We start from the raw sequence: 23385 nt of genomic DNA on the forward strand, positions 1-23385 counted from the left end.
AGAGGGGCTGTGAAGAAAAGGTATTAAAAGTGACAGATGAACAGGACTTGGGCAGACGTTCTCCTGCAGCTGTGACTGCTGCCATTGCTCTGACAGGTGTCAATTAAGAATTACTGCCGAGACCCTGTAGTCATTTTTTCCCTGCCCAGCTGTCTGTCTGTGTGCCTTTTTGAGAAATAACACTTTACCCTTGTCAGTGCTTTAGCGCTTAGCCGCGGTCGCCCCACAAAATGAGTGCATAGCGGGCACGCTAATCGATAACCAGTGTATTAGCAATTATTTTGCCAATTGATTTATGGTGGGGCAGCGACTCCCACCGTGTTGTTATTAGCTGCTGATTATATGTGCCTGTGCTCTACTGCAGACACCCACACCAACACATTCACTTGCTTTTGCTGCTGCTAGATAAATACATTTTATCCTTTAGAGCTGCAGACACAAGAAGGGACAAAAATAAACACATATGTCCTTTTTGATTGTCAGTTTAGTCCTTGAACTTGTCTCATGAGTTCCTCAGATAATGTAGAACAGTTTCATGTTACCATCATTTCATTCTCTTTTGTGTTTTAAATGATACCAAGTATATTAAATACTTACACCACTATGTAGTATCTCAAAACTAAACTCTCTGGCTGGACAAAAGTATGTGTGTAATTCATATGTCTAGTATGAAATTATTTGAAACATGTTGCTTTTGTACGCCAGGCACCCTGTTCGCTTCCCATAATTCCAACAAAAGGAACCGGCCCGCAGTTTTTTTAAATTTTAGAAACCACCTTCTTGTCACCTTGTAGGTTAAAGATAACTTCATAGGCTGTTCAAGAAAAGAGAAGATGGATTGTTAAGCTAATCCGATCCATATTTGGCCCATGTTGACCTAATTAAGCGGATCAGGTATCGGCCAGATGTGACAGATCCACATTAAATACAGATTCTTCCTCAATGTCATTAAAATAATTTAAGTGTTTCTGCTATCAGTTACATTCATTAAGTCAAGGCAGCAATCCGCAGCAATTCTGTGGCCTCATGTTATTTTACATAAAATGATCCAAATGAATTCTACATATTTTAAATTTAAGGAAGTAAAGAAGCATGGTAGATACACTGAGTTTAGGTAGTGGAATTGGTATTAGGGAAGAAAAGGTTGTATTGGTGCATCCCTAGATTTAGTTTTTTCTAGCAATGTAAACTTTCCATTTACTCTTCAATTATTTCAGTAAAACAAATTAATTGAAAAGTTATTATTGATTTCAAAAGGGAATGCTGACATGTAGGGTTGGGCTGATGGCGATGACTGAGAGACATGACGTTGAGCCAGCATCGTGATTGTAAATCCCCCCCCCCCCCAAAAAAAACTCTCAAATTTTGACATTATACCACCCTGTGAAAGCAGGTTTTAATAACAACGAACTTATTCTTATTGTTTTTAAGTATGCTTTGCATCTGCCTCGGAAGTCTCTCTACCCACACTCTGACACACTCACACACACCTACACCTCAGGTGAATACCCCGACTTGCCCCGCCTCTGTCTGTCTCAGGCTCCATTTTCTCCATCAGCAGTATGTTTTATAAAGTCGCATAAAAGACTGATCGTCTTTTTTCCGTATATTTCCACCAGCGATCCGTTATCACGGAGGCAGGTGAGCCAAGCATCGGCTTATTAATGACGCAGCCTATCAAACAACGAAAGTTAATACCGAGTGAAGTCTGTGCCAGAACACATGCACATAAGACGACTCCTGCCCCCCCCCCCCCCCCCCCCCCCCGTGCACCTGATGACATCATCCATCCCAATGTTTCATTGTAGACATCGTCCGATGGACATTTTGTAGACATCGCCCAACCTTACTGACATGCTAACAATATCTACGACTAGCAGGATGGCTTGAAACACTCAGAAACTATCTAGCGGAGACAAGTAAGAGACATTCAAAGCACTAACTACTGCCGTACTTTTTGGCTGAATGTTGTATCTCAGCAGAAATTCCATTAAAGTTCCGAACAGGAAAATTAAAAGTAGAGTTGCATCAATTCTTCACACCAAACTATAAAGCAACCCATAAAAGGCTTGAGGCTTACAAATAGAATTAGTGCATTCTGTTTGTTTTGTTATGGTTGCAGAGGGCTGGATATGTACACATGATAACTGTACACTGTTGCTTTTTTGAATATAATCCCCCTGTAAACATCAGGAGAACATTAACATTAATTAAACATATGCAAACTAAGCAGCAGCTTGGGGTAAAAGTTTCTTTTTCCCTCCACAGCTCAAAAGAGAGCCTTGGTTGCGCTGTATGTAGAGCATGTTTTGCAAAAAACAGCAAAGGACCGGTACTGTAAATCATGAGAAGAAAGGTACTTGTTTTTATTACATGGAGACTGATAAAAGCTGGCCTCAGCATATCCAGCAATTGGTGCAAGTGGACGAAAGTCAGGGGGCGGAAATTTCTATCCCCAAGGGAGTGTTTATTTAACCGATAAGGTGGGTTGAGAAGCAATGAATATCATTTTTTTTGGACACTAGTTTACTGCAGATAAGCCATCTGGGAACGGATACAGTTAACAGATGACACTCTGTCCTTGAGAGCGGACGCTGGGGAAGGTCATGCTGCAGCCTGGTGTAGTGCCACTGCCATCTCTCTTTCCTCCCCCCCCCTAATCTTTATCTCAGCCTACCCCCCCCCCCCCTCTCTCTCTCTCCATGTTTTTGGGATAACTGGCCTCCTCTCTCTCTCTCCCTGTAAGCCTTTTCTCATCTTCCTATCTGTCATCAATCTCTATCTTACTGACTCAATTCTCCTCAACCCTGCTCATATTTTCTTTCATCTTTCTCCCTGTCTCTCGCCCTCATCTATCGCTTTCTCACCGGATGCTCAAGAAGCAGTGAACTGGTTACAAGAACATGAACTCCACGTCTGAAAAGGAGAGCGTAATACCCTTTCAGGCCCACTGGCCATGTTCTCATATTTCAGGAACCTCTTTTTCTTTTCTTTTTTTTCAGTAGTCTGATTTCAGCGACATCCTGAAGTCACACTTCTGAGTTGTAAAAATATCCGAAAGGTCACAGGGTAGTTAAGTTTTGTGTCGTCTTCTTTGGAGTCTAAACACATGACTGTCTGTCACAATTTTTCCAAGAGCCATTTCCATTCCCATTAAGCAGACAGTTATCCATAAAGCTTGTTGCACAGGAAAAGAATCAAAGCATATTTTATTGGTGTCTATTCAGTTTGGTTTGAGGCTTTCGTTAAAAAGAAACCCATTGACCACAATTCGCTCAGGGTTACACAAAGTAATCACTTAACAGTTGTCGGCTTGATGGGCAGTTGAAAGGGGATATAATGTCTCAGGATTCCAGTCAATTCAACAACACCACATGTCCCCCCCCCCCCCTCTTAAAAAATATATTCCTCCCAAATCTTCCCTTAGCCGCCGTTCTGTCTCAGACAGTGACAATCACAGGGGGGGTATAAGCTCAGCTCTGTCCCTCTAAGTCGTCTGTCTCAGAGAGAACAGTGGGAGTTCTCTTGTACACCCAAATGTCTCCTTGGTCAGTGCGTCTCTCTCATGTCACTCAGTCCCTCATACAACAAACCGACTCTGTCTGTCTAACTCGCTGTCCGCCTGAGCATCTGTTTCTGATCACCTGTGTCTCTTTCTGTCTGTCTGGCTCTGGTCTCTCTCATCCTGATGGTACGTGATAACAGGACTGCCACTACATCAAACCAACTACCTTGAAAACATTTTGACATTGAATAATGTTTGTGTGATACTCTGCATCAACATTGAACTCGGACGTAAAAACAAGAATGAATGATGTGATGTACATTTACTCAAGTACTGTAATTAAGTACAATTTTGAGGTAGTTAACTCGAGTATTTCCACTTTACTCCGCTACATTTATCTGACAGCTGGAGTTACACATTACATAAGTGTATTTCTCAAAATGTTGAACTATTCCTTTTAAGATTTTCATATTAAAAATACGATCAGTTCATGAAATACGAGCTGTTGTTGTAGACTGAACAACCGCTTATAAAGTAGTTCAGATGAGTGCCATCTCAACCAGCTACACCATTGAAATGCTGCTTACACATCAGTGATAATCGATAAAATAATCCATAATAATGTCTAGTAATATACCACTGTCATGATATGTACTTTACTTTTTGATACTTTGAGTACAATTATTTGTTTTGTACTTTTTTCCTTGTTGTTGATGACTTCCTCCTGCAAAATACTGTTCACAAAAGGTTTCTGGATCTTGTCTAACTGGTCCATTTATGTCGATTTATTAGTATTGTACTTTGTATCTTACCTAATACTTTGGGTGCCGTTTGCTGTTTCACCTTTGTGAAGGTCTGTGTAATATATCTGTCATCTTGCTGAATACTCAACAGTATATTTGGAATCTGTCTGGCCTTACATTAAAAGTCCAAGAATGGCCACATTCCCAGTGTGTATGACTCATTTCTAGGTGAGTGTGACATACTTTTTTTTTTACTTGACTAATCGGTCAAGGTTTGTCACTTCATTCCTTTTTCTGCCTTGCCTCATAGTTGGAGCTTCCTTCTTTAACTTGGCTTAACAAATACTGCTATCAGATTTTAGCGACCAGAAAATAAGCCTAGAGAAAGTCATGCCTTACACATTGAACTGGGAATGACTCTGTAACAATATTTACATCTAACTGGACAGCAACCCTCAGCTAAAAATATACATGGCATTTATCAAAAACATACTATGCTTTGATTTGTGTGCTACAGTTTGTTTTAGGGCTGCAATTTAATATTATTTGAATGACCAACGGTTATTTTCTTGAATATTCAATTATTCAGTTGGTCTATAAAAAGTTGGAAATAGTAAAAAAAAAATGGCCATTAATATTTACAATTTGATGTCATCAAATTGCCTGTTTTGTCAGGACCCACCCAAATATATTCAGTTTTGGCATTTTTTCTTTTTAAAAGAAAGGTTCGATACATTTGCTTGATATGTTTTCTTACTGTATGGAACACATAAAAAGGGTCAGTTGCATTCACTACCCAACATCATTTATTAACTCAACAGAAGTATACAAACTGATGAGTTAAAGTTAAGTTTACATGTCATCTTGATTTCAATCATTCTTCTACCCAACATGAGAAAGAAATGTGTGCAGCTTTGAACTTGCCTGTTGTTGGGGCTGCCAGAGAAACTCTCATATCAACTTATCAGTGTGAGAAACAGGAGACACAGCCTCGGTGTTTGTGATTAGAGCCCACTGTGTGAGAGACCAGGACTCAGGATGTGCTTTGTATGCCTGGGGAGGTTTGGACTGACTCCTTGATGTATCTAGTTACTTTATTTCATAAGAAGAGCCAGACAATATCCATAACCTTAAGTTCCTTTTGTGCGGACAGGGCGAAGCTTTTGTCAGTAGAGAGAATGCGCATGTCAGGATTGTTCTATTAAAGTTGGTCAAAGTAAAGTTCAGGGCCCAGAATGGCTTGTGCTGATTAAAATCAAGTTCAGTCATTTACCTTGTGACACTCTCAGCTACAGTGACTTCACCACGCTATAACAGTAGCCAGCCAGAGAGAGGCCAGAATACTCTCAAAAGGACTTTTTTTGTTCAAGATAAAATCACTTTGTATCTAAGAATTGCTTTTTTTTCTTTCACCTTTGTATTGCACTGATCTGCTATAATACAAAAAAAAATATGTGAGTGACTAGACATTAATACGAGGTAATACAAGACCGCATTATTGCCGATCCAGGACATTTAACATCTAAAGCAGTTTTGGAAAAGAGGTTTTGGAAAAGAACTTTTGGAGCACCCATGGTTGTTGGCAAATCTATCATTCTATTTACAAAAAGACAAGATATGACATTGTGCTGTGAGGCTTAATTAAAAGTTGAGAATATCTAAAAGCTTGAAAATTGCTAAGCTAAAAGTTAACCACATTACTGGGCCATCTGAATAGAAGCTGGTTAACAAGACATTTTCATATATTTATAGGAAGCCATAAAACTATTTTAAAACCACAGTTGGACATTTTTAGTCTTGCAGTGGCAGACAGTGGCGCTACTGTGGACGCAGTGCTGATGGCACAATCCTGAACGGATGAAAATGTGCCCCCCTCCTCTCGATATTTGGGATCTATTATGTATGGAGGAGCTGAGTGTCTACATGACCGGGGCCAGAGAACTAGACAGGACTGAGTGAGGCACTATTGTTCGTGTGTGTGTGTGTGTGTGTGTGTGTGTGTGTGAGGAGGGGCATAAAGGGGTGAGAAAAAGAGAGTGACAGCAGACAAAAAAGAACCAGGGAGGGGTGGGGGTGGATGAGGAGGGAGTGGAAAAAGAGGAGGCAAAGCAACAGAGGAGTGAAAGAGAAATGACTTGAGGGGTTGAGGGATGGAGAGAGAGGTGGATAAAGCAAGAGAGAAAAAAGTATCAAGGCAATGGAGAAGAAAAAAAGAGAGAGGGAGAGAGACAGTGAAAGCAGTTGGATCGTGGAGGAGAGAGAAAGGGAGAGAGGGGAGGATGTCACCCATGGCTGCCACTCATCACTCACAGCTTAATGACGCTGTTTTTTTTCTCCCTTCTCCCGCTTCTTTTCTGTGGGAGAGGGGGGTGGGGAGTTCGGCCGGCGCCCAATCAAACAGGGTCAAGCAGAGTTCACCACCTCCAGGTGGGACTGTCCTACACCAGGGAAATGTTTGTGGAAGTGTGTGTGTGCATGTGTAGCTGGAAGGACCAGAAATAGTTTAGCAAGGACGATTTTTAGAAATTCTTGCAAACAAATCTGGCGAGGCTTAGTGTTAGGATTACGGTAAAGTTCTAGCATGCTCACGTGGCGGACGGAAAAAGGCGGACAGGGGATGCAGGTTCTTTAATGTCTGACAGTTCTGTAAACATGTTTAAGGTTTTTGTTTTGCCTGCCTGTCAGGCTTTTAATTTCGGTTAAAGGTGCAAATGCCTTGCCCAAAGTTTGTGTTCATGTGTTTACATATGTGTATGTCACAAGCATGTGTGTTTATGTGTGTGTGTGTTTGTGTGCGCGCTTGTTTGTTTTCAAGAAAACCACTCATGCTGTCTGTTGCTTCCTTCTGCGATTGGCCTGATTCCTGTTCCAGCATTGGAGTTGTGATTCAGTATGTGTGTGTGTGTGTGTGTGTGTGTGCACTCAGTTCCACTTGTCCTCTCACTCATTCCCGTTTCTGGGAAGCATCAACCGTTTTAAACTCAAACGGCAGGATTTTTTTCCCCCTCGCTTTCCTCCTCGCACCAAATTTGGGGAACAGCTGGGGCGGCCATGACGATGATTTGTCTCTCTCTGCCCGTCCGCCTGACAGGTTGAGAACATGCGCACACACAAACGTGCACACACTCACTCGGGGGAGACACAGACATTCACTAATAGCACATACACACATAATTAAACATGCGCTCAGTATCACAGACAAGACAGGCACAAACGCACATACACACACATAGACACATACCCCTTATAAGAGGCCACGTTCTCAGGGTGCTGCCAAAACACTCCGATTTCCTTTAGCCTGGGCGGCCATACATCAGCTTGGGGCCTCCCAGCCCGGATGGCAGGGGCTGACAGAATGACATGTGTCATTTATCAAACGAGGGGCGCCAGGCCTCAGGAAAAGAACAGACCGCCGCGTGACAAAGCCCCCCGAGAGCTCTCCTCCACTCGCAACGAGGGGAGTGTGTCATGGGATAGACACTGACAAATCTGCGGAGATAGAATACACATGGATGCACGCTGACACCAACACACAAGCAGAGGAAACACACACTCAGAGGCACAGACCAAACCAAGTGATAACACATATCCAAGCTGCATTGGGGCTTTAAGCTGTTTTTTTGCCTGTGTTTAAAGAAAGAAAAGTCCTGTAAAGCACTCAGCTGAAGCAAAAAAAAAAAAGAATTGCTGGATTTTTAACATGCTGGCACCAGACCCACAAACACACATACCCACACATACACCCACATATATGTTTCCCTCGCAGCCAGGGAAGACGCAGCCAAAGCTACTCCTGTTGCCAGCAGCAAGCCTGTCTGTGTGCCCGTCCTTCTTAATGAACGGTCACTGGCTGCCGAAAGGAACTCACTTAGTTGGCAACGCCGCTCCATCTCCTTCCTTTCATATCCATGCCACCGCATACTCACAATATCCCTCTTTTCTCCTTCATTATGTCTCCCTCCCTCTTCATTCCTATTCCTTTCCCCCTTCCCTCTCACCGCCGTGATCCCCTGCCACCCCCGTTTACTCTTTCCAAAGCCTGTTCATTTGTCTTCATAAGTCTAATTTATTTTCTCTGCCAGATGCAAGCTGACAGCCATCAGTCTCTCTCCCACACACACCTGACCTACCGACATGAAGACAAATACACTAACGCACATAGCTCTTTTCTCACTTTTTATTCATTTACTCTGTCTCTTTTACACACACACACAGCCTGTATTACCTCACACTGCTCTGAGGTCAGCTCTGTAGTCACATACCCTCTGTTTTACCCCTGTCGTCCACCCCCTCCCACCCCCAAAACCCGCCCATTAACATTACTGAAGATGGATGTGTCTTCATAGCGGAGATTGATTGCGGATATGGAGTTATGGTGCCATTTATGTGTGTGCGAGTGTGTGCGTGTTAGTGTTAGATGGAGGGCACTTTGGGAGGCGGCGTTTGGAGCTGAAATGTGAGGGAGGCAGGCTTTTCTCTCGTTTCCAGAACCTTCCAGCCGTTAGTTGTCTGTCCACAGTCTGATATTGTGCTCTGTTGAAGGATTGCTTCCTCTCTTCCTGCCTCTCTCTCTGACTGTGAAGCTGTTCATAGCCATTGTATGCTCACACACACACAAACACACACACACACACACATGCATGCATAGTCGCACACAGACGCAATTAGGCTGAGATGGCAACTGATACTAGTCCACTTTGAGAACCCAGTACATAATTTACTGACTTACTCCAGGGACCCTTTTCTAGCCCCTAATCCCTCCTCCCTCCTATCATTTCTTCTTTTGTCACTTTATTGCCATGGTCATCAGGAAAGGAGAAAAAAAGTCCACACACACACACTCCAAACTGCTGTGTGGTTAAGCTTATGCTTTTGTTATATTTTTTTGTTACGCCCCTATGCTTTTCATCACGCTTTAAATCCTAAACTAGAGTTGAAATGAAACAGTAGAACTTTGTTTAATGGCGCGCCAGACTTCAGCACTAACTCGTCACTTGAGGGGGCAGAATGCAAAAGAAAATGTGGCGATGCATAAAGGATAACGGTTTTGATGGTGCACAATTGCTGGAATTTCCCTGGTGACACATGCAGTTAAAAGCACTAAAATGTTTGGGGACGTTTGGATGTCCTGAGCAGCCTCCTGCCCTGAGGGTTTGCGCTTCTAATTAATTTCCCTGAAGTGACTTTATGTTTTTTAAAGTTATGATTTCTCTTTGTTTATGTTGGGAAATGGGATGTGAGTCAGGACTCTGAGGTCCTGTTCTCACAAAGTCCTCTGCATTCTTGTGTTCAGGCTTGTGTTGCATATCTGGTGTGTTTGGTGTCTTTTTGAATGTCCTGCAAATAAGTAAATGATGGTAAAGAGAAGCTGATGACATGTTTGATCCAGAAAGATGAAAATGACTAGTGTGTGCCACCCCTCTGTCTTTAATCAGACTTTTTTTAAACTTTTGCAAAATCAGTGTATTTGTGTCAAGTTTGTGAATTTGCGGCATTGACGAATAGCAAGCCGACTTCACACTGCATAACTTTAAGCTTAGGAAGCTAACACAGAAATAAAGACTGCTCCACAAAAGATGAGTGGTTTTTAGACAGTTTTGAGACAGGAGTTGATGATACAAATACTTGTTTTGAAGAAACTGTGTGAACTTATTGTCCCATTTGTGACTAAGCTAACAAGCTCGCTAGCTCAGAGAGCTTTTTCCCCTCTTCAGCGAAGGTCGATAGTATATGAAATGATATAACATCTTGGGACTAAACGGCCCATTGTAGAGTAGAAAGAATCCCTGAGAGTTATTGTAAAGGACTAGCTCTGCCATGTTCCCGACTGGCTAGCTTGTAAGCAGTTATCTCACCAGCAACAGTAGATGACCAACTAACCCTGCCAGATTCAGCTAGTCACCGGGCTCACAAGAACCAAATAGTTTGCAAAGACGCATGGATGAATTTCACTGTGCCGTTTTCTGGTGTGAGTGAGTGTTTAAGGTGCTTCCTTCCCACAGAGAGTAAAGGATCAGATTCGTGGAACTGTGTGTGTGGTTGTGTGTGCCTCCGTGTGTGTGTATTTTTTTTTTCTCTCCCTCTGTCTCTCTTTTCCTTCTGAATGTTTTGTTCCTCAGCAGTGTACAAAGTGGATGGCCTCTGTGAATTGAGGGGAGGTCTGACAGCGTGGAGAAGGTTGATTGATGGCTTATTGTGCAACCAGACTCAACTAGACTGAACTGGTTAGGTTGTGACCCTGTTTTATGCTACATTCACATGGATTGAGGCGGACAGTAGACGGCGAACCGGATATCATTTTAGTGCTGTCCAAAGTTAAAACATTTTAACTTTTTGCCGTCCTTTACGATTAAATTTACAATGTCACATAGAGAAAATACAGGCGATCTGGACAAAGAGAAGCTAATAATTTTGATGCCACAACAAGCGGGATTATATGAGCAGAGTTTGATCAGAGTTTGAAATTAATTCACATTTAATTAAAAAGAGAAAAGCTGACATAGGGCAGGCAGTCAGCACAGAACTGGGTGGAATACCAGCTAGGTAATATGGAACGTGTGTTATGCTATATTAGCTCAGCCAGCTATCTGGCTATTAACTTTGTGTAGCTGATATCACCATAGCAACATATCATCATGCCTGTTTCATTTTGCTGCCCTGTCATCCCGTCTGACTGTTTGTTTGTTTTCCCGTGCCGTCCAGAAGGTGTTGTCTTTCTGCCGTCTACCGTCTGCCTGAATCCATGTGAATGCAGCATTAGCCCTGCGCCCTCTCATTTTCTTCTTTTTTTTACTCTCCCCTTTCTCTCTCCCTCTCCCAGTATCTCACCGCACAACTCACCACACAACTGTCACTTTTACAGACGCTCACTCAGACAGACACACAGTGCATAAAGATACATGTATGTTCAGACTCCTCCTACCCCCTTCGTCTTATTTGCTGTACTAAACTCATCATTGTTGCCGTCATTCATTCTCTGCTGTTTCCTTTCTTCCTTCCTCAGCCCACTTTGTTTTCTTTGTTACTGCTCCTTCAGGACAGATTTTGTCCCATGAGTCAGTTCATCAGGTTTCATTTTACAGCCCCTATTCATTCAACACTGGCTACTCTGAAGAAACGCCCCAAAAAACAACCCAAATAGACAAATTCAATGCCACTTTTGATTTTGCTGAATTTAGGGGTCACAAACCAGTTCTTGCCAGCCGGAAAATCTACTGACGACTACAATTTAACAAATTCATGAGAGACAAAGTTAGCCCAAACACCAGGCACACTAGTATAATCTGTGGTTAAACAGCTTGTTTTTTTCCCTACAGTGATTTTCTGCTTCTATTCTCCACACAACCATAGTGATTTATGGTAATTATCCATCTTTGGGGTCATCCATCAACTGGTTGTTGCTAGGCGATGGGAGCAGCTGTTGTTTAGTCGGAGGAAGCTCCACTTCAAGGGGCAAAGCAGGTGAATTCAAAAGACGGCATCTTTGAAGAAAGGGTGTTATTTTGTTAGCTTATTAGTTTTGAGATCCATTCTTTCTTGATTTAAAAAGAACCCCTTTCTGCCAAGTAACGGCCACCCTTGATTGATCCAAAATAGAACAACTTAAATAACTTCCATTTTAAATAAAGATGTGTAGGCCTAAAGTCCAGCCAACGTTTAAAACTATAATAGAAGGTAGGACTAACTTTCAACTCGAAAAGGTAACTGCAGCAAATCCATGACAAAAATCATATGAATGGTAAAGAAAGTGACAATATTTGCTTCAAAAGAATCTGTTTGACAAATGACATCCGTCTGAGGCAGCCTACATTGAATCGGTGCTTGGCATTGGTTGAGTAAATCTCACTCATCATCTTTAATTAGCATTAGAAATGCTTTATCTGTACTTTGCCTGAAAATAAACCAGATGGTTTAAAATGTCTGTGCAGCACCAGCGCAATGTTCAAATGTTGGGTGTGCGGGGTTTGGCTGTAGAGTCCAGGAGAAAGGGCTGGAATCTGCTGTGCCGATGATCTAATAATGGCTGTTGTTTCATCTCAGAACAAGCAGGCAGTGACAGTTCAGGGAAAAGGTGATTTATAGACCACAGTCACTGTCATGGCGTGTCAAAACTGGCTCACGGGAGATCTGAACGAACAGGCAGAAAACAAAAGAAAGAAAGAGAAAAAAAGAAGAGGAGAAACTTGCAAAGCAAATTCAAGAAAGACCTTGAAATTCTTTTCTGTAGAAAAAAACACATAGCTGCTGCTCTCAAGATTTGCTTCTTTCTTTCATTACTGATTTATTCTGCTAGCAACTATCATTTGCCCTCCCTGATTCGCACATACTGTACTCGTAGTGGCCTAATGAAGCTGAGCCAGAGGTAAAATGTACTGTCTGTGTGACCCATTTAAAAAGGCTATTAACATAATATGAGTTCAAGTAATTGCAAATTACTTGGAACATATGTGAAAGCCCTCAGGACTGTCAAAAAGTTTAGGAAAAGGTCATTTATCTTAATTTATCATTTCTAAAGAATCCAAAGCAATGACACAAACTCTTTGCAGTAACAAAAGAGGAAGAAAAAAAAGTAAAATAAAAACGTTGTCTGCTAATGTAGCTACCAGCATGAAGAGCAGACTGTACTGGCCGTTTTGTTTTCCCCGACTGGAAGAGTCGTGGAAGCTGAGAAGGTGGATTTGTACAACACACGAGCTATTAGAAGCCCTGGAGCTATTGCGCCATATGGTGGACTATTCCATGTGGGTTAGGAGCAGGTGGGGCTGGGCTGGGGGGGGGGCTGTTAGGTAGGCTTTTACATGTCTGGTCAAGCAAGCTGCAGGTTAAATTATTACTAGCCCACTGTATCCGTGGTACACTTGTGGAACTCTTTACACTTGTGGAACTTTGTATTTTGTTGTGAGGTGGTGGTGATATAAAACACGAACTCTGAAGAGTTTACCATTTCTCAAACTAACTTAATTTTTTTGTACTTTGGACAAAGTAGGTCTCAAGTTATTTCTCTTTGTGCAGAATTATATGAAAAGCTCTACTAGTTTGGTAGTTATCTTGAGGCTGAGAAGGGACTGTTGGTCTGTGCCAGTTTGCCTCAGTGTGCACCGTCCACAGAGTAGTCCAGAGAGAGTGTCAGGTCGTATGAAACCACAGCCACGGCTATCCCAGAGAGAGAAAAAAAGACCAAGAATGAAGAGGACGGGGGAGAGCGGAGAGAGACAGAGATTGCCTGACATACTAAGCATTACCATAATTGGCTTTTCTACATGATAGGACAGAGGAAATAATAATGTCATTTTATTTACAGCCTTCTCTCTGCTGAAACACACACACACTCATGTACGCCGTACAGGTCAATGACACACACTGATCAGGCCTGTCCAAAGCCATCAGAGGTGAGTGGCAGGGAATGGAGGGGCCGGTGACAAAGCGAAACGGGAGAGAGAAATAAGACTGCCACGCCAGAGCTCCCATTTTGAAGGGCCGCTAAACTGTGTGAGGGAGCCTCGGCAGCCGCCCCGCTCCGAATGCAGAGCTCGGCCACGCAGGGTAAATCAGGCGGGTGAAAGCTGGCGAAATTGGACATTAGCACTGCAAATGAGAGCCAGGATTGCCCTCTTCTCCGAGACAACAAGAAAAAATGAAGAAGATTTAGTGAGGAAAGTGTGTGTGTGTGTGTGTGTGTGTGTGTGTGTGTGTCGGGGGGGGGGGGGTTGTTTTGATTTTTCCATGTCATACTTGACACCAAGTGTTGCTGGATTTGACATTATAATATAAATATACTGTAATATTTTGTAGTCAAACACAAACTTAAAGTGAAAATAAAAATCAGAAGTCTCAAGTCTCAAAGTCAATTTTTTCCCCACTGTTTTGCACGCTGAGGCACAGTTGTAATGGGTCAGCTGTTGTTTGAATATTTAGACATCAGTGCTGATAAAATACCTCAATTTTGTTACCAATACCAAAACAATACTTTTCTTAATGCCTTTCTTTGAGGAATATAAACTTTTTTTTTTACGAAAAATTATGTATTTGCATGTGTAGACCTCACAAAGCTTCCTGCCTTGGGGGAGGGATGTAGTTTGGGGGAGAGGTGTGTATGTGTGAGAAAGTGGGTGAGAGAGAGAGAGACTGGGGGGGGGGGGATATCCTACTGTGGTGTCACCTGTCTGTAGCAGGAAATCCTGGACTCTGGGCACAACAATAGTGACAGGCTCCTCTCCAGACGCAGATGGCTTTGCTCCCCCCCCCCTTCCCCAAGCCACATTGCATCCCTGCATGCACCTGACACACGGTGACACTTGACACATACACACACAAGTGATCAGCCACACCTATCTTACACACACACCTACAAACACGCACACATGGCAGAAATTTCACTGCGTTCTCTTTCCTTCTTAGTTTGTTGGATGCTGTTTAACTTGTTTCCCTGTCATGTTTTTTCTGTGATGCGCACACACACACACACACACACACACACACACACACACACACACACACACACAAAAGCGTGCATACACACGCGGACACACACACCTCTTGTTCGCTGGCCTAAACACATCTTTTCTCCTGTCTTTTCAAAACTTCCCCTCTTTTCCCTATCCTCCCTGACAGCACAAAGTGGGCTTACGTTTTTGACTGACAACCACAACAGACACCTCTCTCCCCACTGCTCCCCTCCATCCCCGTTTTAATCCCCTCCCTATCCCTTTCTCCCTCCCTCTCCTCTTCCTCTTTTGTTCTGAGTGACGCTCGAAAGCTGCCGTGTCAGCATCTTTTCCATCTCTGATTGCCTTATTAGCCGGCGGTGGCACCCGCAGCTTTTCTGACACAGATGGTGAAGGAGGAGGCTCGAGCGGTGGGTGGGTGGGGGGGGGGTGACTGACTTGTGTTTGTTGTTGTTACTTTCCCCTCCTACCTCTTCTCGGGCTTGTTTGCGTGGACACTGACACCTCGGGCTGACACTGACACACTCCTGACACTGATGCCTGTCAAGGCAACATACGGAGGATGGCAGGGAAAGACTAGAATTTAGTGTCAGGGTGCTTTCTGTGTGTGAATGTGTGTGTGTTTGTACTGCTGTCAGGTTTCTCTCACTTTGTCAGCTAAGCTGCTTTGTCTTTAACTACTCTTACCACATTGACTTTGAATAGGTTCGGTTTTGCATTTATCTAAATACAGTGGGCTGCATCTTGATAGAGAGGACGAGACAGGTTGAAAGAAAGCTGTGCAGCTGCGTTGGCAAAAGGTGATTTCACTATAGCCTGTGTATAATTAATGCCGTACAGTTAAAAGCACAACTAGCACAGGAATAGTTTAATTAAGAAGAGGGAGGTTGTACATTCTCTCTCACACACACTTTGACACACATACAAGGCAGAGAGTTGCAGCTGTTGGACCTCCAGCTTTTCCCAGGCAGCAGTAACTGGCACCTCACAAACATCAGGTATTATGTCCATTCCGATTATGGGATAGAGAGCTACATGCTGTTTGAAGCTGACAGCACATCTGCTTCCTCACTGGAGACTGATTCTGGCACCTCAGACAAGCATCTTACGAGGAATGGATTGGGGGAGCTGCCTTAGCACATTTAACCCTCTACTTTTCCCTCTCATTGCCTCTCTGTAATATTTCTCTCTTAATCTGCTTCCAGGATCATGTGTAAACCTTTTCATCTTTCTACTATTGTCAGGAATTATGCTTTTAAACTTTATACATTACATTATCTCTGTCATGTGGAGATTAAAAGGAATTGTAATGAAGATTTTTTTAGTTTCTCAAACAAATGATTTGTGAAAATTGTAGAGAGTTACAGGGAATGGGCATCCATTTTCCGTTGATACTATAAATCTCTCTCTGTTCTTTTAAAATGGCACACTTGAAGCTGGGAGTACTCAGGGAGCATAGGCAGTAACAACACAGCTTGTCATGTCCACTGGCCGTTTCCTAGCATCACGCTGTGAGGACTTCCACAGCCGATGCCAAGTTGACTCCAGCCAACCATGGCTTGGCAAGGCTGATGGAGCTGGCATTTTCCTCCACTATCTCTTACTTGTGAATCCATAGTATGTGTGGCATGTTGGACGAGTAGAGCAAATCAAAGTCAGGAACAGATCTGTGGACACTATACAGCAGCAAAATAGACAATGAAATAATCTGCATAGACTATATGGCTGTAAGCTACTCTGGCATTTTAATTTTCTGATAAGGAAAGTGTTTTATATTTATATATACTGAAATGATGCGCATATGCAGTAAATTCATTTTATTAATTCATTGTTATCATTCAGTATGTGTTGAGGAAACATCAAAGTTAGTCTTTAATAGATTAATCAATGGGGCAATTTTTGCAAAAAGTAATTGTTATATTTTTCAATTGTGAGGAGACAAAATGTCTTTCTATTGTGAAGTAATAGATCTCACAACATGAATAATACATATTATCTACTCTGTGAATTTGTTCTCTATAATTTGAGATTTTGCTTGTTTTTTAACATTTTTTAACTAAGCAGAAACATTTCTGGAGCTCATCTCCGCTCTCTGCCCCTGCTAAGCTGTAGTGTTCAATAGCTTCATTAGGCAGTGCAGTGAAGAGGACTATCTGTCATTGTCAAGATATGGATGTTTGCCACTTTGTTATTGCAAACCTGTGTCCTCTGCTGGGACTATTGACAAAAATCTATTTAGGTATATTGTATACACCACCTTCACATAGTAAGGGTGGTATATGCATAGGTGGTGTCATTCTGTTGCATCAAAATATGTATAAAATTTGTCTAATATCACTTTCCCCCTCTTTTTTGTTTTCCAGCTTATGGGCCTGAGGACGAATTGAAAGTGGATAAGATTGATGAAGAGGAACATTTGCAAGATGACGGCCTTTCCTTGGATGGTCAAGATGCAGACTATCTTTTCAATGATGACGAGGATGCAAGAGATCATTATAGCTGCCAAAACTCTCCCCTCAGCAATGGCACTAACCCAGACGCTGGGTACGCCTCTCCACTCAGCACCACCAGTGATCAACTGGTGGACCTTAAGACCACGTCCTCTTTCAATTGTCAGGACAAGGTAAAGGAGAAACTAGGGGAGAACACAGAGCCCATCAATGGTCTCTCACTACAGGACAGTCTATCACAAATGAAAGCAGTCTATGCAAACCTGATCTCTGATGCCTCCTGGTCCAGCATTGCTCTGGACATGCTTAAAAGTAAACAAGGGAACAATTATGCAGTTAGCAACGGCAATGGGAGCAATCACAAAGGGAGCAATGGGTTCTTGAACAGTCACAGCCCCAGCAACATCCATTTGAAGAGCAGATGTAGCACTAGCAACGCCTCAGCCACTACTAATATTACCACCAGCAGTGCTAGCACCAGAACAGTGTCAAGCAACAGTGGCACTAGTGTAAGCTCTGGTAGCACAGGAGGATTAGCCTATGACTGGCACCAGGCAGCGTTAGCCAAAACCCTACAGCATACCCCATATCAACTCCTTCCTGAGCCGAGCCTTTTCAGCACCGTGCAGCTTTACAGGCAAAATAGTAAGCTCTATGGCCCTGTGTTTACGGGTGCTAGTAAGTTCAGGTGCAAGGACTGTAGTGCAGCCTATGACACTTTGGTTGGCCTGACGGTGCATATGAATGAAACGGGCCACTACCGTGATGACAATAAGGACACCGAGGATGATCGAAGCAAGAAGTGGTCCAAGCCACGTAAGCGTTCTCTGATGGAGATGGAGGGCAAAGAAGATGCCCAGAAAGTTCTTAAATGCATGTACTGTGGCCACTCTTTCGAATCCTTGCAAGATCTCAGTGTTCACATGATCAAAACAAAACACTATCAGAAAGTGCCTCTAAAAGAACCAATGCCAGCCCTCACCTCAAAGCTGGTACCCCCAACCAAAAAAAGAGCATTTCAAGACTTGATGTCCCCAAGCTCACCGGAGTCTGTTTCATCTGGTGTACTCCTGGGGGAGTCTCCCAAAGACCAAAAAGTGGCCAATCCTTATGTCACTCCAAACAATCGATATGGTTACCAAAACGGTGCCAGTTATACTTGGCAGTTTGAGGCACGCAAGGCACAAATTCTCAAATGCATGGAATGTGGCAGTTCACATGACACCTTGCAACAACTGACAGCCCATATGATGGTCACAGGGCACTTTCTCAAAGTAACCAATTCAGCCTCAAAAAAGGGCAAACAGTTAGTCTTTGATCCAGTCATTGAGGAGAAAATTCAGTCAATTCCTCTGCCACCGACTAGTACACGACTTCCTGCACCCAATGGGAAGTCACAGCCTGACTCCCCGTTGCAGCCCACTAGCCCTGAGGAGGAAAATGGAGAAAAGAGAGATGAAGATGCAGAGGAAGAGAAAATGGAAGCTAAGGAACCAGAGAAAAAAATAAAAGAGGAAAAAGAAGATACCCCTGAAAAAGCCGATCAATTTGGAAAGGTCAGATCTTACCAATATCTGAGAGAAGAAGACTTGGAAGAGGCACCTAAAGGTGGCTTGGACATCCTAAAGTCTTTAGAGAATACTGTTTCAAGTGCAATCAGCAAGGCCCAAACAGGTACACCAACTTGGGGTGGATACCCCAGCATTCATGCGGCCTATCAGCTCCAAGGATCCTTGAAGTCTACCTTGCCTTCATCTGCACAGGTTCAACCTTTCTTCAGCAGCAACAGTTTGAAGGTACTGTCGTCTGATTTAGGCACTCTAATCCATTCACCAAATAGCCCCTCTCCACCTCCAAGTCATAAGAGCAATGTGCTGGCCATGGAGGAGCTAGTTGAGAAAGTGACAGGGAAAACATCAGTAAAGAATGAAAAAGAGGAAAAACCTGTTGAGAATAGGTGCAGGTCTGCAAAGTCTCCATTGCCCAATCCTAAGGATAAACACGCTTCACCCAATCCAGACCTCTCAAAGGCAGTGAAAAATACTGCAGCAGAGGACCAGACTAAGTTAAGAGGCAAAGGAGAGCAGACAGACAGTAAAGTAGAGACACAGATAAAGAGTGAAGTTGATTCTCCAAAAAGGCCTGCAAGCAATGGCTGCAATAACCTGAGCATCATCACAGATCACTCGCCTGAACAACCACTTGTCAACCCTCTCAGTGCTTTGCAGTCTATCATGAACAACCACTTGGGGAAAGCTGCAAAAGTGGCCAGCCCCTTCATAGATCCCTTTGCAATGCTTTATAAGATCAACTCTGCTCCGATTAAGTCAGCAGAGGCTGTGAGTCAGTACCACGATGATGATGAGCAGCCCATGGACTTGACAAAATCCAAAAACACCAATGGAAAAACACCTAAGGGTACTTCTACATCTAACAACAATGGCAGCGTAAACAGCAGCAAGCCAGTTTTCAAAAACTTCTCAGAGTCTTCATCTCCGCCTCTACGGGAGAATGCTTTGATGGATATTTCAGACATGGTAAAAAATCTGACGGGCCATTTGACACCAAAGTCTACGACCCCTTCCTCCATCTCTGAAAAATCTGACATTGATGGCTGTACTTTTGAGGACAGCCTGGAGGAGCTGTCTCCCATTCAAAGACGGAAAGGTCGCCAGTCAAACTGGAATCCCCAGCACCTCCTGATTCTGCAGGCCCAGTTTGCATCTAGTCTTAGGGAGACTCCTGAGGGAAAGATTGTGATTAGTGACTTGGGACCCCAGGAACGGGTCCACATCTGTAAATTCACTGGTCTCTCCATGACTACTATCTCACATTGGCTGGCCAATGTAAAATACCAGTTAAAGCGGACAGGGAGCACAAAGTTCCTAAAAAATATTGACTCTGGCCAACCTCTGTTTTTGTGCAGTGACTGTGCTTCCCAGTTCAGGACTCCCTCCTCCTACATTCACCATTTGGAGTCCCACCTTGGTTTTACCCTGAAGGACCTCTCAAAGCTTTCCATAGATTTAATACAGCAGCAAGCAGTCAGCAGAATAGAGGACAAGACTTTTAGTTCCTCTGGTCTTACAGAAGAAGACAGTGGCTCAATATATCAGTGCAAACTGTGCAATCGGACATTTGTGAGCAAACATGCAATCAAATTGCACCTTTGCAAAACACATGGAAAGTCACCAGAGGACCATCTTATCTTTGTGAAAGAGTTGGAAAAGTTTGACAAACAATGAAGATAAAGCTGATAGCAGATTAATGTTGCACTATAACTCTCAGCTACAATCTGTCATAACAGATAGTGCCACAACTGTATTGAGCATTGTTACGACACATATTGTAATGAAGACATGGTAGCTTTAATACCACATACTGTAATTATTCAGTTATCCATAAATAGCAGGGCCTTGTATTGCAGAGGCTATGTTGTAATTTTGAATTTTTGGTGACATAAACATACCAAATTGGTGCAGCAGCCATGGCATTATGTAGTCACTGACTGGTTGTTGCTTTCCTAATGCACTGCATCTTATCTGAGCCTTTGGAAATCTCTATCTGTTGTTTAAAAACTGGACCATGCTCTTATTTTGATCACTGTTTTTGAATGATTTTTTCAAGATAAATATATTTCAACACAACTTGCATATTATTTATGAGCCAGTTTGTGCATGTTTTTATGTGAAACAGTGAGCATATTATGTCTAATGAAATTTCAACCATGATGACAAAAAGGATATCCCTGTTTTTAACAAATTTCGGATATAGATGTTTATATGAAGGATAAATGGTAAAAGTAGCCATGTGAAAGATGATCTAAAATGTTAAGATGATTTCAGCACTTTAAGGAAGTGTAAATTGATGAACAAATGAATGGGTAATGATGACAAAACCCTTTTGATTTTAATTCCCTTGATCTGCAATTTGGGCGGCTAACTATGATATCGTTTTGTATTTGCCATTCATTCACCGAAATTTTTACAAAATGTTTAGAATATAATTTCCTGGTTGTTTCAACATGTACAGTATTTGCATTAGTAGGCTATCAATTTTATTATTGTGAAGCTACAGTTGTAAAATTAATGAAGTTTAAAACTTATTGTATGAATAATCAGCAAGGATGTATACATGTATGTCAGCATATCTTGCTCTTTACAGTTCAACATTATTTGTACTGTGTGCATTTTTATAATGTTATTTTCTAGACACCTATGGGGGGAAATGTTTAAAACTACAGAATATTATCTGACCACATTGTCCTTTTTCAGTGAAAAGTAGGTCCTTCAATGTGGTTTACATAAAATGACAGAATTTTACTGGCATGATACTGTACATAACATTAAAAAATGAATTCTCACCCAATGATAGATTTCCAGGTTTTATCATGAACCCAATTATTCAGAATGACATTCTTTTATCCTCAGTTGTAAAATAAACATGTCCTGGATTAAACTGATGTTGTTTGAGTGATTCTGGAAGAGCGTGAAATCCAGTCCGATGCAATAACTGAATACTGCAAACTATTGTCAATATGTTTCAATAATCTTTGTTCTGTTTTCTTTCTTTAAAATGTTTATAAAGGTTTTATGAACATTTGTTTGTATAATATGGATGAATGGATCATCTTCTGGAGCTTCTTAGATTCTTTCAACTGACTAAGCTCTGATTTGAGTGCCAGCTGCTGGGACTGAATCCCAGTTACCCCACTTCAAGGGAGAAGTAAGTGATTGTAATCCGATACCCTTTTTGTTAAATTCAGCGAATACATCAGTGTTTGCTAGCTCTCTGTTTTGTGTGTGCTGTGAAAAAAAAAATCAGGTTTTCCTGCACAGCCCTGGCTCTTTAAACAGATAAGAAAGAAAGTGGTGTGGACCTTACCACACAACATTGTTACAGCCAATCAGCATCAGATGGCATTAATGCTCATGCACAGGGGCAGTGGGAGAGAGAGTTCTATACACCGGCATATTCGAATGTGCTCAGCTAAAGGCAAGATGGCAAGCGGCCAAAGAGTAAAATGTCTGAAGAGTATAAACAGAGAAGAAAGTTAAGCAAAGGCGTTTCAATGCTGGAGAAACCTCAGAGATTTGGGGGGGGGGCTTCTGGGGGAGCACTGAAGGGAGGGGCGTATTTGTTTGGCAATCCTGCATGTAGAGATCTTATTCCTGATTGCACTGAAATGTCCATCCAAACACCTACTGTACTGTCAGAATCATAAATACCATCCAGCGTGGCGTTTAATCACCACAGTTGTGGTGCTCTCGCTTTAAGGAGACAAACAGCTGGTCTGACTTTTTCTAGAGTTTTGTATAAATTAACATTTTGTCCTTCCTGGGGGATTGGGGGCTCAGAGGGGGTCGGGTTTGAACAGAGCACATTTGGGGAGAAATGCTAGGTTCAAATCCGGCATTTACCCCCTCACATTTTTCAGGCAGGATTAATTATAATGCACCAACAGAGCCACCTTCTTGGCTGGCTTTAATGGGACAAACACAATGACAGCCCCGTCAAATCCCCTTAAATTATTTGTCATTGAAGGGGGCTTGGAAACACTGGACCATTTCCAGGTCCCGCTGAGGGAGCAGTAGCTTTCCCTCTGTGAGCCCCAGCTCTTCTTTATCTTAGAAACTTCCATTAGAACTCAATTGTGTTTGAAACAGTGTCCCCTGCAACAGGTTTCAAAGTTCCTCAGGTGCCCGACAGAGCTTTAGTTCATTGGTTGAGGATGATAGCAGCTCCTTGCAGACTGGACTCCTTCATTGCTTTGTATGGGAAAGCAGGAGGCAGAACAGGGGAAGCAAACTGCAGGTTTTGAGTCATTTGATGTGCCACTGATTTAAAGCTGAGGAGGGATGTGAGCCAGCTCAGAGCCCGAAAGAATGATACATGTCCTTAGACAGATGCAATTAACAACATTACCTAACTAGTAGAAACCTTATCCATGAATATGGACAATTTAAACTCTTTACCACAATTGGAGATAAATCAATTTATTTCAGTGCTATAGATTTTAACATAATGTAAAATTATCTTCCGGTTAAATTTCCAACTAATTTTTAAGACCAACAACTTTATAGTATGGACAGATTATGCTGGATAATAAGAAAAATAAGTTGCAGTTTTAAAGGAGGTTATTTGCTACACTATTTCTCGTCAACACGCACTGGAGTCCTGTTGTCACAATGAGGTTGCCACATAGCCCCCCATGAAACCACAACTTTACACCTCCAGGTTTT

The 23385-nt window shown here is 42.4% G+C and overlaps 1 protein-coding gene across 2 annotated transcripts in view; it reads left to right on the forward strand.

Annotated features, from left to right (window-relative positions):
- tshz1 (teashirt zinc finger homeobox 1) overlaps positions 1-21601 on the forward strand; it is a 29522-nt gene extending 7921 nt beyond the window's left edge. For both annotated transcript variants that reach the window (XM_038725228.1, XM_038725229.1), the window contains exon 3: positions 17057-21601. In XM_038725228.1, coding sequence (XP_038581156.1) covers positions 17057-20388 — 3332 coding nt within the window. In that variant the 3' untranslated portion in view covers positions 20389-21601. The remainder of the gene's footprint in view (positions 1-17056) is intronic.
- Positions 21602-23385: the final 1784 nt, after the last annotated feature.

This window comes from Micropterus salmoides, unplaced genomic scaffold (genome assembly GCF_014851395.1).
Source record: "Micropterus salmoides isolate LMB-PRFRI ecotype aquatic unplaced genomic scaffold, ASM1485139v1 Ms_hic_scaffold_17, whole genome shotgun sequence".
Classification (NCBI taxonomy): domain Eukaryota; kingdom Metazoa; phylum Chordata; class Actinopteri; order Centrarchiformes; family Centrarchidae; genus Micropterus; species Micropterus salmoides.